The following is a 15152-nucleotide window of genomic DNA, read 5'->3' on the forward strand; positions in this document are numbered from 1 at the left end:
GCTCGGATGCGGCTCCACGCCGGGACAGCGTCCCAGCGGGAGATGTGTCCTTGCGGGGGGGGGGAGCACGCCGTGCAGCCCCCGGGGGTGGCGGGGGACGGAGCAGGAGGGGCCCAGCTCTCCGAGCATGCACACCCTGGGCGCTATCAGCATCTCCCACCCCGTCCCCGGGCCCTCCTGCATCCACCGACTCAGTCCCCTGTCCTGGGTGGGCGTGCTGGGCRCCCACGCTGGGAAGGACCATGCCCGACCCTCCAACAGCAGGCAGGGCTGGTGGTGGTCAGCAGCATGACCGTGGCCCAGCCCTGGGCTTGTGCGGCTCACGCTTCGCGCGGAGCCCTGCAGACTGGCCATCACCACCCTCCTTTGGGTGCCCGGGCGGTTGGTGACTTTCAGGTCAAGCTGGGAGCCTGCAGCAGACCTGAACGCTGGGGCCAGGACTCAGGAGAGCCCAGCCAAGGTGGCCAGGGGAGACCTGCTTCTCCCCAGCACGAGCTCTAGGGAATCGCAGCCCCCGGCCATGCCCTGCTCATTGCCAGGGCGTCCAGGCAGCCAAAGGGCAGCGATGTTTCGGGAAGGGTAGCAAGCTCCGGCTCCATCTCTCCTTTGGCAGCGGGGCTGGGAGAGCGGGAGCAGCCGCGTGGGGAAGGGGTGTGACAGGGACGCCCCTCACCCTGGTGTCGAGCAGGTGATGAAGGTGCTGCTGGATCCGCAGGTCCTGTCAGGCCCGGTTTTGTTTTCCAGGCTGCAGTGGCGTTTGAGGATGTGGCCGTCTATTTCTCCCCGGAGGAGTGGGTAGAGCTGGCGGGATGGCAGCGGGAGCTGTACCAGGAGGTGATGATGGACAATTATGATCTGGTGGCCTGCCTGGGTAAGGACGACCCCTGGCTAGAGGCAGGGCACAAAGGCGGCAGGGCTGCTGGGCTGGGAGCGCGTCCGGCGGCTCAGCCGCTGGGGCTGCAGCCGGCGCCGGGCGCCCCTCGGACCAGCCTGCGCGGAGGTGGCTCGGCCGCTCGCGGTGCACGCGGGCCCGTCCCAGAGGCGCGCTGCTGGCCTGCGGCTCGCCTGGGAGGTGGTGGCCAGGTGTGACCAGCCAGAGCCCAACCTGCCTTCTCTCCACACAGAGCGGGGCTGCAGCTGGCCAGTTGTCCACCCTGGGCTTGCTGAGTCCATCCCCTGTGTGTGAGGAGCAGGAACCCGCTCCAGGTACCCTGGCCCCCACTGCTCCCTCTCCCCAGCYGCCCCACGTTCAGGGTCACTACTGGGGCTGAGCCTGTGGCCCCGGAGGGTCCCGGATGGCCCCGCTGGTCCTGCAGCCCCCTTCCCCACCAGGCACATCCCCACGGCCTCCTCTGCCGACTGTGACGCTCTCGGCGGCCCCAGGGGATGCCAAAGTGTTTCCCTCTCCCACGCAGGCTCTGTTGACCCCAAGTCCAAGCTCGTCCACAAAATGGAGCGAGAGGAGGAGTCATGTGGCGGGGTCCCCCGAGGAGAGCGGGACAGAGGAGTCCCCGACACCTCTGGTATCGGTGAGTGACATTGGGTTTCCCTCGCTGTGAGTGGCCCAGGGAGATGAGAGTGGAAAATCCGTGCAATTGCAGTGAGTCGCAGATAGGAGCCCTGGACTGTAGCGTGAGACGGAGATGGCTCCAGCCGGACCCCCACAAGGCCCTGTCTGAAATCTTGACTCTCTTTTGTGCCACGTGTCTGCTGTTTCGCCTCGGCCCCCCCCGGGGCGGTTTGTCCCTGGCCGTTTTGCAGCGGGTGAGGAGAGGCTGCAGGTGCTGCATCACGAACTTCCCCCTGTGCCCAGGCGAGGACCGGTGCTAAATGCGCTGTGACTTCAGTGGGTTTGTGCCTGGTGGCGGCTCTGGGACCCRTCTTTCTCCCCTTCCCACCGTGATTCTTTGCCTCCGCTCCCGACAGCTGGCTGGGACGTGACCGCTGAAGAGGACCTGTCTGAGAATGACCATCAGAGACACTGGGTCCCGTGTGCATCTCCGGACGGGGGGCCGGAGGGGCTGGCGATCAAGTGCCGCAAGCTCTGCCCTAGCTGGTGTGAAGCAAAGCCCAGGGCCTGGGCAGGCGATGCTCCCCAGGAGCTCCCAGGGTGGGACAGGAAGGAGCAGCCGTTGGACGTGCCAGAGGCGGGGAGCGAAGGGCTTCTCATCTGCGGCACCTGCGGGAAGAGCTTCGAGGATGAGGCCACCCTGAGCGCCCACCAGCGTGAGCATCTCCGCCCGGCGCCCTCGTACGAGTGCACAGCCTGCGGGAAGGTTTTCCGCCACCACTGCAACCTCCTGACGCACAAGAAGCACCGGGGCAGGAGCCGCCACGCTTGCACAGAGTGCAGCAGGACCTTCTGCTTGAAAGGGGACCTGCTGCGGCACCGGGCGGGCCACGCGGGCAAGGGCAGCTACGTCTGCCCCCTCTGCGGGGAGAGCTTCCGCCACAAGCGCAACCTGCAGGCGCACAGGAAGGAGCACGYGGGCGCCGCGCTCCGCAAGTGCCCCGAGTGCGAGAAGCGCTTCGAGGACGAGGCCAGCCTGAGCCGGCACCGGGCCACGCACTGCGAGGAGCGACCGTTCGTCTGCGGGCGCTGCGACCGCAGCTTCAGCTGGAAGGAGAGCCTGATGATCCACCAGCGCAGTCACACCCAGGAGCGCTCCCACAAGTGCCCCGACTGCGGCCGCAGCTTCAGCCGCAGCGGGAACCTCTTGGTGCACCAGCGCGTGCACACGGGCGAGCGTCCCTTCGCCTGCGCCCAGTGCGACAAGACCTTTTGCAACAAGGCCAATCTCATCACGCACAAGAAGCTCCACCGGCGGTTCAAGTCCTTTGCCTGCTCCGAGTGCCAGCTGGGCTTCAGCTCCAAAAGCAAGCTGCTCTTGCACCAACAGGCGCATGGAGAGGGGGACGAGGTGACCTACGGGGCAGGGGACAACCCGCCGGACTTCCAGCAGTAGCTGGGGCTGCTCTTGAACAAGGGTGGGGAGTTTACCTGCATGCGAAGGGGCCCTGAGGGCTGCAGCGGGACGTGAGGCTTGCTGGCTGCTAGAAGTGACCTTCCCTGGTATTTGATGCATCCTTACAGGGCCTTGGCGAGTTCAGGACCCCTGAGCCACGCTCTCCTCACCACCTTCAGACCTCAAACAAATCTCTCCAGGGCATTTTCCCGTTTACCTCATCTCTCCACACCTGCRCTGCCCCTTGCATGCCCAGGAAGGCAGTGTTCTCCCAGGAGCCCTCACGGAGTTGTCCGGGGTTGTCTTGTTGTYGTTGCTTATATTTAAAGCCAGAAGAGATTTACGTGAGTGTGGAGTCTGATCTTTTGMAGCAGAGGTGGAAAGACCTGGTTCTGCTCTGAGTCCCCGACTGGCTGCGCTAAAGGGAGGTTAGAGCAGTGCCCTAGGCCTTGTCGGTGGGGGCCAAGTCCCCTCTGCTCAGACGGCTTTTGCCCTTGGCTTTCCCCTTCRGAGGGGTGCCTTCTCCTCCCTCCGTCCTGGGTGCTGGAGGGCAGGAGGTGGGCTGGRTGGGACTGGGGGCCGGGCAGCACCCGGGCCCCCCACCGCGGCCCATTCCCCTGCGGCTCTGAACGGCCTCCTGCCCCGTGACGTCTCCCCCGAGCAGTGCTGTGCGGATGGGGGGGCTCCTTCGGCTGCCACGCGTGRGCCCTCCGTGGCCGAGGCGTTCGTGTCCGGGGCTCCTGCGGCTGCTTCGTGTGCAGGATCAGAGCTTGTCCTGTCCCTGTACCGTCCCCGCAGACTCTTCAAGCGCGGGGGCAGAGCCGGTCCCTGTCCCTGCTGAGGGCACGGCCCTGCCTGCAGTGCTGAGCCCGGTGCCCTGCTCTTGCCTCGTCGTGTTCGGCCGGGGCAGCTGGGCAGAGCTGGGTGCCGGGAGGGTGCGGAGCAGGGCTGGGGGGCCCGGACCCGTTCCCTTCCGCCCGGCCACCTCCCGCTCCCTGGTGCCTTCTGGCCCTGCTGCCGGGGGAGGCCGGGAAGAGCCCCGTAGGACACCCGCGGGTCTTCAGGCTCACCCTTCCCGGGTGTAGCAGGGCATCTGCCCAGCCGGGAGCGAGGGCCGCCCGGGAGAGCCGGGAGCGGGGTCCCCGCACTGCCCTCGACCCCCCCGCACCGGGATGCTCCCTAGCCCGGCTCGGCACGGGCAGCGGGGCCGGGCTGTGCTGCTGCTGCCTGAGCCCCGGCGGCACCGGGCGGGGGGCAGGACCGGCCAGGGACCCTCCCTGCCGCCCCGGGCAAAGGCAAACCCGGGTGCACCGGTGTGGGAGCCCCCGGTGCCCCCCGGAGCATCCCGCCCCGCTGCCCCGGTGGGGTCGGCGCATCCCCGCGCCCGGAGGAGGCGGCTGCCCGCGGGGTGCCGCTGCCGGTACCGGTACCGGCGGCGGTGCCGGGCGGCGGTGGCCCTCCCGGCGCGGCGGACTACAGCTCCCACAATGCCTCGGCGGCGGAGCGAGCGCTTTGTCTTTTCGCCCGTCCGCCGTCTCCGGCAGAAGTTCCCGAGCCGGCGGCCATCGGGCGGAGCGGGCGCCGCCGGGCGCCGTCCATGCGAAGCCGGGGCGGGCGAGGGGCAGCGCCGGGCGGCCGCTTCCCTGCCGCGGCCCCGGCCCCGGCCCCGGCCCCGGCCCCGGCCCCGGTCCCGGCCGCCCGCCATGCCCCGCACGGGCTGCGCCCAGGTGAGACCGTGCCCGGCGCTGCGGGCGCCCGGAGGTGCCGGCAACCCGCCCGGCGCTGCCTTCTCCGCGCTCCCGGCCGCCCCCACGGGGAGCCCCGCTCTGCCCCCCGGACGGCGCCCGGCGCCGCTGCGGCTCGGGGCTCCTCGGGGCTCGGGGCTGGCGATCGCTCGCCGTCGGTTCCCCCGCTCGGAGGGCGCTTGGGGGCTCGGGAAGGGACGGGGCAGCTCCCGGCGGCGGGCAGCGATGCGAAGGTCCCCCGAGGGAAGCCCGTTTATCCCTCATGTAGGTGTCTTCAGAGCCCCCGAGGTTTCCGTGTGCTGGAGCTGTTTGTGCCCCGTAGCAGCGTCAAGGGGAAGCTTAGCGGTTTGGACAGCCAGGGAGGGCTGAGAGATGGGTCTGGGGACAGGGAAAGTTGCCTGCCAGCCCTCGAGGAGGCCGTGCCTTAGGGCTGCCGGCAGGAATCCTCCGGGCTCGCTGCCGGGTCCAGCTCTCCGGCCGGGGGGTGCTGAGCAGGGGCCCTTTGCTGTTGCAGGTCCCGGTGACGTTTGAGGACGTGGCCATCTATTTCTCCCCGGAGGAGTGGGCTGAGCTGGCAGAATGGCAGAAGGACCTTTACTGGGATGTGATGAGGGAGAATTACGAGCTGGTCGCCTCACTGGGTGAGAGGGTTTTTCCTGGCTGTCCTCAGACCGTGAAGGATGGGATATCTCCTGGTAGGCCTGCTGGGACAGGGAGCGCAGGGAAGGCTGTCAGAAAGGGGGGTTTTGTCTCCTGCGCTTGCAGCTGTCACTGCTGGTTTTGTTTTTGAGGCAGGACAGCTGCTCACGTTCCCAAGGCTGGTTTTAGCCAGGTGTGCGTGTCCCGGGACGCTGAGAACCCCGAGCCAGGAGGGGAAGAGGTGGAGGAATAGGGCACAGGGATAAACGTAGAGCTGCGTGTGCAGTGTTGAAGTGCTTTGCTACTTGCTTTGCCGAGGGGAACGTCCCGTGTAGGGCCTGTTGATAAGTGTGCCTAGTTCCAAGGTGAAGGACGCTGCGATTGCCTCCCCTAGGAGCAGACACGCCAGGCCCCCAACTGGATCTTCTGTCCAAGCTGGAGCGAGGGGAAGAACTGCGCATTGAGGATCTCTGTGGGGAGCTGCGAATGGGGAATCTCTGGGGAGAGCGGGCTGGAGGCCTGGACACCCCCAGCACGGGTGAGTGAACCTGGGAGAGACCCTGGCACTGATGCAGGTGCAAAATCCCAGCCCTTGTAGGGATGCTACCGGTTCACATCTCGGCAAAGGAGGGAGGACCGGGCTCAGCATCCCATATGTGTCAGCCTTTCGTGTAAGCAGAGGTAGTGCAGGGACCCAGAGCAAGCGCAGGTGTCCCTGTCCCGGGGAGGATGCTCCCTCGCCCAGACGGTGCTACTGCTGCCCGGCCCGGCGGGCTGCGTCTGCACTGCAGCGCTGCCGTCCCCGCAGGTTGCCGGCGCTGCAAGCACGCACGGGGCTGCTCTCCCCGCCCGTCCACACTGCGCCCTGGCAGAGGGCTCCCACGTGCACACTGCGCGGCCTGGCCCGGCCGCCTGGCGCGGGGCTGGCAGGGCATCTCCCCATCTTTCCAGGCATGGGAGATGGGAGCCGTTCTAGGCGGTGGGCTGTGTTGCATCATGGGACGACTCGTCTTCCCCGCGCGGCCGGCAGGGTGGCGGCAATTTCGGCAGCTCCGCTATTGGTGCGGGTGCCCGTGTGCAGAAGGCGCTGGGAGGGCCGGGCACGAGCACGGCCCGGTGGGCTGGCTCACCTGCCGGAGCCAGGCGTGGGAAGGCAGCCGTGCACGCGTGTGTCCCGCTGTGCATGCGCCGGCTGCCTGCTGCCCGCTCCGGGGCACGGCTCCCGAGCCGGCTGCTCCCGGCGCTCAGCTGCTCCGCTCCTGCAGTGACAGGGAGGTCGATTCTCCCCCGCAGGTGCCAGCGTTGCAGGCCCCAAACCCACGCTGGTGTCTAAACTGGAGCAAGGGGAACAGCTGCACTTCCGAGATCTCTGGGGCGAGAGGAATGGGGGAATGCCAGAAACTCTCTGGATGGGTGAGTGATTCCTGATGAGGCAGTCATGCAGACAGTGAAAATTTCATAATTCCGGAAAATCGGATGTGCAGTTCAGCTTGAGGGAAGGGCATGCAGAAAAGTCTTGCTGAAATCCCAGCAAGAGCTCAACGGGCACTGATGCGCATTCGCATGGGAGGAGGCGAGGGGGGGTTCACACCTGAGGTCCTGTCTCAATGCCAGCCCCAGAATCCCATGGCTTAGTGCTGCTGCCTGTGGCGGAGCCCAGAGTGAGAACACGGATGTCTGGGACTCGGGGAGGATGCTCCCTCGCCCGGAGGGTGCCACCACCGCCTGGCCCCGCGGGCTGTGTCTGCACTGCAGCGCTGCCGTGTCTGCAGGCTGCAGGCGCGCGCGGGGCTGCTCTCCCCGCCCGTCCACACTGCGCCCTGGCAGAGGGCTCCCACGTGCACACTGCGCATCCTGGCCCGGCCGCCTGGCACAGAGCTGGCAGGGCATCTCCCAGTTTCCAGGCCTGCGAGATGGGCTGCGGTGCATTGCGGGGTGACTGGTCTTCCCCGCGCAGGCAGCAGGGTGGAGGCGATTTCAGCAGCGCCGGTATCGGTGCGGGTGCCTGTGTGCAGACAGTGCTGGGGGAGCCGGTGTGGGAAGGCAGCTGTGCATGCGTGTGTCCCGCTGTGCACGCGCCGGCTGCATGCTTCCCACTCCGGGGCATGGCTCCCGAGCCGGCTGCGGCTGCTCCCGCTCCCGGCGCTCAGCTGCTCTTCTCCTGCGGTGACAGGGAGGGCAATTCTCCCCCGCAGGTGCCGGCGTTGCAGGCCCCAAACCCACGCTGGTGTCTAAACTGGAGCGAGGGGAAGAGCGGCACGCCAGGGACGGCCAGGGCGAGCCGCTCATCTGCAGCTCTTGTGGGAAGAGGAGGAACGGAGGAATCCTGAACGCCTCCTGCACGGGTGAGTGATGCCTGTGGAAGCGGCCGTGCAGCGTGGGAAGAGCTGCCAAGGCAGGACCGGCCACTTTGCCGTGTGCCTTGAGCAAGTCCAGGGCCACTGCTGGAGCTCGGTGGTGCGATTCCTGGCGCGTCCCCCAGCCCAGCGGCGTCTGTGCAGGTTCACACCTCGGTGAGGGCGTGAGAGCTCTTGTTCAGTACGCCTCATCGTGCCCGTTTCCAGAATAAAAGGTGTTAGTGCYGTGGGAGTGGTGGAGCCCAGGAGCAGAAATCCAGCTGGCGCTGTCCCATGGAGGACTTGCCTTTCTGAGACGGTGTTGTTTGCTGCCCAGCCCCTCCTGGGCTTGTTGCATGGCGTGTACGCTCATGTCCTGGCGCTTGCCGGCATGAGGAGCAAAGTGTGCTTGCTGCTGCTTAGCTGTGGCTGCCTGGTCCCTTTTGGACCATAAACCATGTTTCTGGAGTACGGACACCTGCCCTTCTAGGAACCAGCATGCAATGCCTTGTGCTTCCTCCGTGACCCCCGGGGTGAAAGCAGAGTTTAGCAGCTATGACTTGAGGCTCTCCCGGTCCTGTCTTCTGCTCACCTCTGTCCTTTCTTCCTGGTGGTCCAAGCCAGGGATCCGCTACATGAGCTGCTCCTGATGGCCAGCCACTTGTTCATGCTGTGGGGCAGGCGCGCCGAGCGGCGGTTCATGGCTTTCCGGGCCTTCCTGAGATGTCGGCGGGCGCTGAACTGGGAAGACGACGATGACACCTTCATGGCGGACTGGGAAGACATGATGAACGCTGCCATCGCTGCCCAGTCGCCGTGCGTTGACCGGCGCTTCTGGAGCAAGAGGACCAGCACGGCGTGGTGGGACCACATCGTGCTGCAGACCTGGGACGACCAGGAGTGGCTGCAGAACTTCCACATGAGGAAGCAGACGTTCCTGGAGCTCTGCGAGGAGCTCACCCCGGCCCTCCGCCGCCAGAGCACGCAGTTCAGGGAGCCCATCCCTGTGCAGAAACGAGTGGCCATTGCTATCTGGAAGCTGGCCACCCCGGGCTGCTACCGCTCTGTGGCCAGCCAGTTCGGTGTGGGCAAGTCAACGGTGGGGCTGGTGGTGATGGAGGTCTGCGATGCAATCCTGAAGGTGGTTTACCCGCGTGTGGTGGCCMTGAAGAACATTCCTGAGATAAGGGCCGCCTTTCAAAAAATGGGTTTCCCAAACTGTGCAGGGGCCATTGATGCAACGCACGTTCCCATAGTTTGTCCTCCAGAAGGAGCCAAYGAATATGCAAACTGCAATGGATATTACTCCCTGGTTCTGCAGGGCTTGGTGGACCACCGGGGCAGGTTCATGAACACCAACGTAGGAAGCACTGGCAAGGTCCACGATGCCAAAGTGCTGACAAGGTCAGGCATATACATGCTTGGACAAGCGGGAACGTTATTCCCTCCCAATGACATTGTTATCAACGGTGTGTCGGTGCCCACGGTTATTTTGGGGGACCCTGCCTATCCCCTCCTGCCGTGGCTGATGACACCTTATCACGGCCACATGAGCCCCGGGAAACGGAAATTCAACGAAACGCTTAGCAATTGCAGGGTGGTCGTGGAGCACGCCTTCGGCAGGCTGAAGGCGCGGTGGCGCTGCCTGCAGAACCGGCTGGACGCCAACGTGGCAAACGCCATCCGCATGATCGTGGCCTGCTGCACCCTCCACAACATCTGCGAGGCGAAGGGCGAGTATTTCTGCACGGAGTGGTCCCAGGACACGGATGGTTTGCTCAACCGGTTCGCTCAGCCCGAGAGCGCGCCCATCAACACGAGCACGTGCTCCCGAGAGGCGCGGGAGATCAGGGATGCTATCTGTGCCCATATCCTGGCCACCCAGGAGGACCCAAAGGAGTGAGGAGTCCTGGGGCATGCGCTTCTTTCCGGACTTTGGTTTACTGTGGGACCTGCTGTATTCATTTTCTAAACTACTTTGTATGTTATTTAGTTTGAAATAACGTGTAGTGCCTGGGAGGAGGGGACTGCTCAGGTTTTTAGGGATTATTGTTACCTGGTTTAAGTTTCTGGCCCGGGGGGGTCAGTGGCTTTTCTCTTGAGTTCTACATAATACTGTTTTGCCTGTTGCCAGGGTAAGTGTTAGACTCCGTTTCCGCATTTGCGGTCATGGGGCATCGTGTCATTTAATTTTCAGGCTGACTTGTGTTTTCCGATAGTTTAATAAAATCCCTTTTGCAGGAACGTGGCTGTTTACTCAGACAAAGAGTAGTTTGCCCTCAAAGCAATGCGTTGTGTTGCCAGGTACGGTGAGGGGAGCAGAACGAGCGATGCGGCGAGACCCGATGGGAAGCAGCAGGGAGGCATCTTCTGCAAATGGAAAACTAAAGGTGCAGCRGAGGAGGAAAAGCAGCTCGCAGGCAGCCTCAGTCGTGCGGCGTTGGCGGTCGGGGAGGGCAGGCGAGGTGGGTTGGCAAATCCTTGCCCTGCGAGCTCCCGTGCTGGCCCCTTTCTGCTCCAGGAGYTGTGCAAGGGGCCCTGCCTCGTCCATGCCTGCTGCCAGCCCCTGTCCCACGCTCCTCCGCTGCGTCTCCCAAGTTATTTCCCCTGCCTTGTTCCCATTTTCCCTCTCTGCTGTCCTACGCGGTGGCTGAGCTTTGGGTCCGGGTGGCAGCGGCCGTACAGGCGGAGCTGACTGGGTAAAATAAACGCTTCCCTGCGAGACCGGTTGCAATCTGCAGCCRTCTGTCATTTGTGACACCAGCTCGTTGTCACGCGCGGAGCTGGCTTCTCACGAGCCGCGAGTGCAGAGCAGCTGTAAGCATCGGAGTAAAGTCGTTCTGGCGTGGCCTTATGAAAGTTTCACGGTGAACCAAAATTAAACCAGCCTGACTGTCCATCGCAGGGTGTGACCGGAGTCCTACCACGGCCTCCACTGCTTGTGTCGGTCTCCGACCCTCCCTCCAGCCGGGCAACGTTCGGAAAACGTAAGTATTTCAGAAATACAGCGGGGTGCGTCGGAGCAGCGGCGGGACTCCAGGCACGTGTCTGGGGGCTGCTTTCTCGGTGGCACGGCAGCAGCGAGTGGAAGGAGCTGGCCGGTCGTGGCAGTGGGTCAGCAGGGCTCACTCGGCGCCTGGCYGGGGTTTCCTCTGCGCGATGGTATCGGCATCACCCGCCGAGAGAGGAGGGGGTGGGAAGACCATCAGCCGCCTGTTGGGGTGAGCAGCGGATGCTCAACGCTATCCTGCTCCCCGTCACGAAGCAGAAGCATCCACGAACGGAGAGAAAGCAGAGGGACTTTGGGACCCAGCGAAGACTGAGCGCTGGCCTGAAGGAAGGAAGCAGATGAAGGGAAAAGGCAGGATCTCTGGAGCAGGAACCYGAGTTATTTCCCAAACGCTGGGAGGCGAAAAGCACTGCTTCCAGGCTGCGCCAGCATCACGGCCGTGTCTCCCGCTGCTGCTGGGTGCAGCAGGTTTGGCATCCCCACACCTGCCCCACACGGACACGGTGCCCTCAGCGGAGCCACCGTGGTCCTCACCATGCCCCCAGGGGGATGCTGCTGCCGGCAGACACCGTTGCATGCAGCGGGCGTCTTTGGGCACGGCACGGCCCCCGCATCCCCCGTCCCTGCGGTGTCCCGCGGCACGGCCACGGAGCTGCCCCTGCTGCAGCTCTGCATGCGGGAGGCTGCGGCCAGACCCAGGACACGCCATCTGTTTAGCTGGACCACGCTTGCAGTTTTCACACTCTGCTGATAGACTTCACGTAATGCAACATCTCCGACAAAGACCTCACAAATCTCGGCATGAGTGGAATTGCAATGGCAGAGGCTATTGCCTCCGGGGGACGGTGCTCACAGCAGCAMCGGCAGGCAGGGCGCCATCAGCGCGATACTGCCTTGCACGAGTTYCCGTCACGGCGGAGGACGTTTGCTCCCTCCCTGCCGGCCCGTGCTCTGCTAATATCACCAAGTACAGCAGGTGAYACCGTCATTTTCTTTTTTGCTGGTGGTAGAATAGCGAGCAGTCGCAGAAACAGCACAAATGAAGATAACCTCATCCCAGGGGCTGTGGCGTGTGTGGCTGCCCTCCTCCGCAGMGCAGCCGAGAGAGGATAACGCTGGTCTATTAGTGCTGCTCCTGTTGGCTCCGGTGATAGCGCAGGCGGCCACAGGCTGCAGGTCCTGGCCCTGAAACGCTGTGGTGCGAGAAGACCAGTGCCACCACCGCCTGCGGCTCCAGCCCCGAAAGGACTCGCGGACCTTGCGGACTGGCACCATTGGGGGCCGTGGACCCGCAGCAGCACCTCCCGCACATGCCTGTAAGGTGCTGCCAGCGCTGGCTGCTTCCCCAGATGTTCCCCCTTGCTTTACCGGCCCTTGGGGAGAAGCCAGTCAATCGTCCTCCCACATCCCATTTCCAGCCTCCGTTTCTGCGGCTGTAGCTGCTGGCCCGCGGCGTGGGGCTGGGGGTGGAAGAGCTGCCTGCGCCCAGAAACCTCTCTGAGTGAAGGTCCCTGGGTGTCTCCAGCCTTCTCCTAGGAGAGCTGAGTGATCTGGGCCCAGCGCAGCTTTCCCAGTCGTTCCTGCAGCTCTTTTCTGAACCTTTTCCACCGTTGCCAAAGCAACGAGCAGCCGAGCGCCCTCGTGCCCTGCAGCTGGGATCTCATTGCAAGTGCCGGGCAGCGGGATAGAAAGGACATAGGCAAGCGAGGTCGGCCATCAGCTCGGCCCCCCCCCTCCGGCTCCCACCGCGGCACAGCCCGCGATGCCTGGCAGGTCCCCTCTCCTGCCCCTGGGYCCCCAGAGCCCTCAGCACTGAGTCTGAGACGCGTTTGCTATGCTGTAGCTGCGGCTGCATCTCCCATCCCCTCCTTAGCCCTCCAGATAAACCCRGAAGCCAAGAAAAGTGCCAGGAGCAATTGTGCCCGGGTAGCGTGCAGGGAAAGGGATACGGAGGAGCCTGGGCTGCGACCTGGAGAGCAGGAATGGGGGGAGGAGACGGGGGCCCTGTATCACCCCAAGCCCCTCCGGCCCATCCTGCTTTCCAGCCTCTTCCGCGCTCCCGAGAGGGCTCCTCGCCTCTCTGCATCCCCGTGTGCCGGCCCCGCAACGCCCTTCTTGCAGCAGCGTTTGCCTCGCTCGTGCACTGCTCACTGCCCAGGCACTGCAGCCCGTTCCCGGAGCGAGTCGCCCCGGAGAGGGGCAGATCCGTGGGCCAGCCCCGGCGGCAGCGGCAGGGCGAGGAGCAGCCACGCGCTGCAGCAAGGTGACGGGCGCCAGCGTGAAGCAGCGCCCGAGCTGGGCAGGGAGCTGGTGCAACCCACGTGGTGCCAGGCTTAGTCCCAGCTCCGCTTTTGTGAGAACTGAAGCTCATGAAACCTGGCTCAGTGTGCAGATGTAGGAGCCTGGAGCTCATGGGAAGGTTCATCTACGTTTGGCACTGCAGCACCGGCAGGATTGGCATCTTCTCTCCCTGTTCCTGCTCCCTTTGCTCGTGCTCCTGCCTCTGCAACGGTGGTTGACCGTTTCCCTTTCTGCAAGCTCTTCCCCATTTTCCCTCATCTCCCCTCTTTGCTCCCTGTCACTTCTTGGTCTCTGTTGCCCTCAGGCTGGGAACGTGCCACCTTCCCAAGCTGATCCAGTTGTTTTTGCACCATCTGTGACATGCCGACAGGCACCCTGGCTGCTCAGGAGAGCATCCCGGTTTCAGCTTCAAGCTGAGGAGCGTGTGCACGTAATGAGGTGAATGGAGCAAGTGCACGATTACCGGCATGAAGCCACCTCCTACCCACCTGGAGAGCAGGTCTAGGGAGGAGATGCGAACAGCTGGTGTCGAGCCGCCACCAGGACAGAGGAACACGGGTGGGTGTGAGGATGTCACAGCCCATCTCCACCCCAGGGAGCAGGCAGAGGTCACAAAACTCAGGGACACACAGCGGCGGAGGCTTGTGCGTTGGGGCTCCCTGGGTGAAGGGGGTACGGGAATGCTCTGCACGGAGGAATGGGAAGACTTCCTTGGCAAGGCCAGTCTGCAGGGTGCTGAGCTCAAGCCAGAGTAAGAGAGGAGCCAGGACAGCCAAACTGGCTATGGAAGGTCAATAGACATTAGGATGAGAAGGACTTTTTAATAGCCAGTCTGAGCATTTCCCCAGCCCCCATCCAGCCCATGGATGGCTGGTGGGAGCAATGTCCAGGCAAGGTTAAAGTCTGTGAGCGATGAATGGTCACAGTATTCCTCGAGAACTGCTCCACAGGTAAACTAACCTCACCCTTAAGGGTTTGCCCTTATGTCATGTCTTTGCTACAACAGTGGTGAATTGGCCCATTGCATTTCCACCCCCGCAGCTGGATTCTGCTCTGGGGTGGCAGTGAAAAGCTGAAGCCGCGGCCTGGATGGGGTGAGCTATGCAGGGCTGCTCCGCCTGCAGGCTCTCTGGGCCGGTGGCCAGGGCGGCAGAGCATGGTGCCGGTGGAGCCGCTGCAGCTCCCTGGCCTGGTTTACCCACTCCACCGCCCTGCGGAGGCGGCCAGGTGCTGCAGAGACCGCAGCCGGAGGGGAACTGCTCCTTGCCACCCACAGCCCTTCCTCACCCCACTGCGGACGGCAGCAGGAGCAGAGCCCTCTCCCAAGAGGGTTATGTCCAWGGCACCTCGCCCAGGACTAAGGCCAAAGAAACGCTGCCACGGCAAGGACATTCCTTGAATGCCCTGCTGAGCTCTGTGCTGACGGGGTAGCCCTGACCTCTTCCTGGCTGTTTTTTCCCATTTTGAGAGGACACGAATGAGTGAGGAGAGAAAGCCGATGTGTGTGAGCAGACATTGGGGGCTGAGAGCCGGCCTGGCAGGGGCCAGCCGCGCGCCCCAGGCAGCTTCAGGCAGACCTTTTCCATAGCCTGTGCCTTGCTCAGCAGGAGATGCTGAGCCTCATCTCCAGCCGCTCCTGCCTTCCCTGGCTGAGCCCGGTAGCTGTTCACAGCCTCATCAACCACCCCACTAATGCACCTTCCCCAGCTTTATCTGCTGCCACGTGATGTACATGGCTACCCCACTCCCAACAGCCGCACTGGTCCCAAACAGCGCCGTTAGCACCTCTGCACGGGGTCTCTCTGGGAAATGGGTGCCCTTGAGGAGATGCATCCGTAAAAGCCCGAGGTTGCCAGGCTGGGACTGGGAGGGGAGATGCCCCTTGCCCACTCCCACGGGCTGCTCAGGGCGGCTGCAGCAGGCACGAAGGCCACGGGCACTTGGGTCTAGCGGGCTTCCGATGCCAAAGCYGGACTCCTGCAGGAGGCTCCGTTGGGAATCGCGCCCCCGACAAGCCCAAGCCCGGCTGAACCGGCTCCTCCCTGCACGCRCCCACAAGGCCCCCGGCTGCTGCCGTGACCCGGGGTCTGCGGCACCGGCCCCGGTCCGGGAAAGGGCCGCGCGGGAGCAGCCCCCGCGCTGCACCGGGGGGAGC

At 64.3% G+C, this 15152-nt stretch overlaps 1 protein-coding gene across 3 annotated transcripts in view; it reads left to right on the forward strand.

Moving 5' to 3' along the window:
* Positions 1 to 765: 765 nt before the first annotated feature.
* LOC112973620 (oocyte zinc finger protein XlCOF6-like) overlaps positions 766 to 15152 on the forward strand; it is a 24695-nt gene continuing 10308 nt past the window's right edge. The window contains exons 1-7 of one of the 3 annotated variants that reach the window (XM_026081703.1): positions 766 to 871; positions 1125 to 1206; positions 1416 to 1529; positions 5745 to 5888; positions 6644 to 6763; positions 7546 to 7695; positions 8307 to 9920. In XM_026081703.1, the coding sequence (XP_025937488.1) occupies positions 851 to 871; positions 1125 to 1206; positions 1416 to 1529; positions 5745 to 5888; positions 6644 to 6763; positions 7546 to 7695; positions 8307 to 9589 (1914 nt within the window). In that variant the 5' untranslated portion in view covers positions 766 to 850 and the 3' untranslated portion in view covers positions 9590 to 9920. Of the gene's footprint in view, positions 872 to 1124; positions 1207 to 1415; positions 1530 to 1926; positions 2903 to 5225; positions 5353 to 5744; positions 5889 to 6643; positions 6764 to 7545; positions 7696 to 8306; positions 9921 to 15152 lie in introns of those variants that run through there. The other 2 variants (XM_026081694.1, XM_026081687.1) reach the window with 2 other exon arrangements.

The sequence above is a fragment of the Apteryx rowi genome, unplaced genomic scaffold (genome assembly GCF_003343035.1).
Source record: "Apteryx rowi isolate R43461 unplaced genomic scaffold, aptRow1 scaffold_1168, whole genome shotgun sequence".
Lineage (NCBI taxonomy): Eukaryota > Metazoa > Chordata > Aves > Apterygiformes > Apterygidae > Apteryx > Apteryx rowi.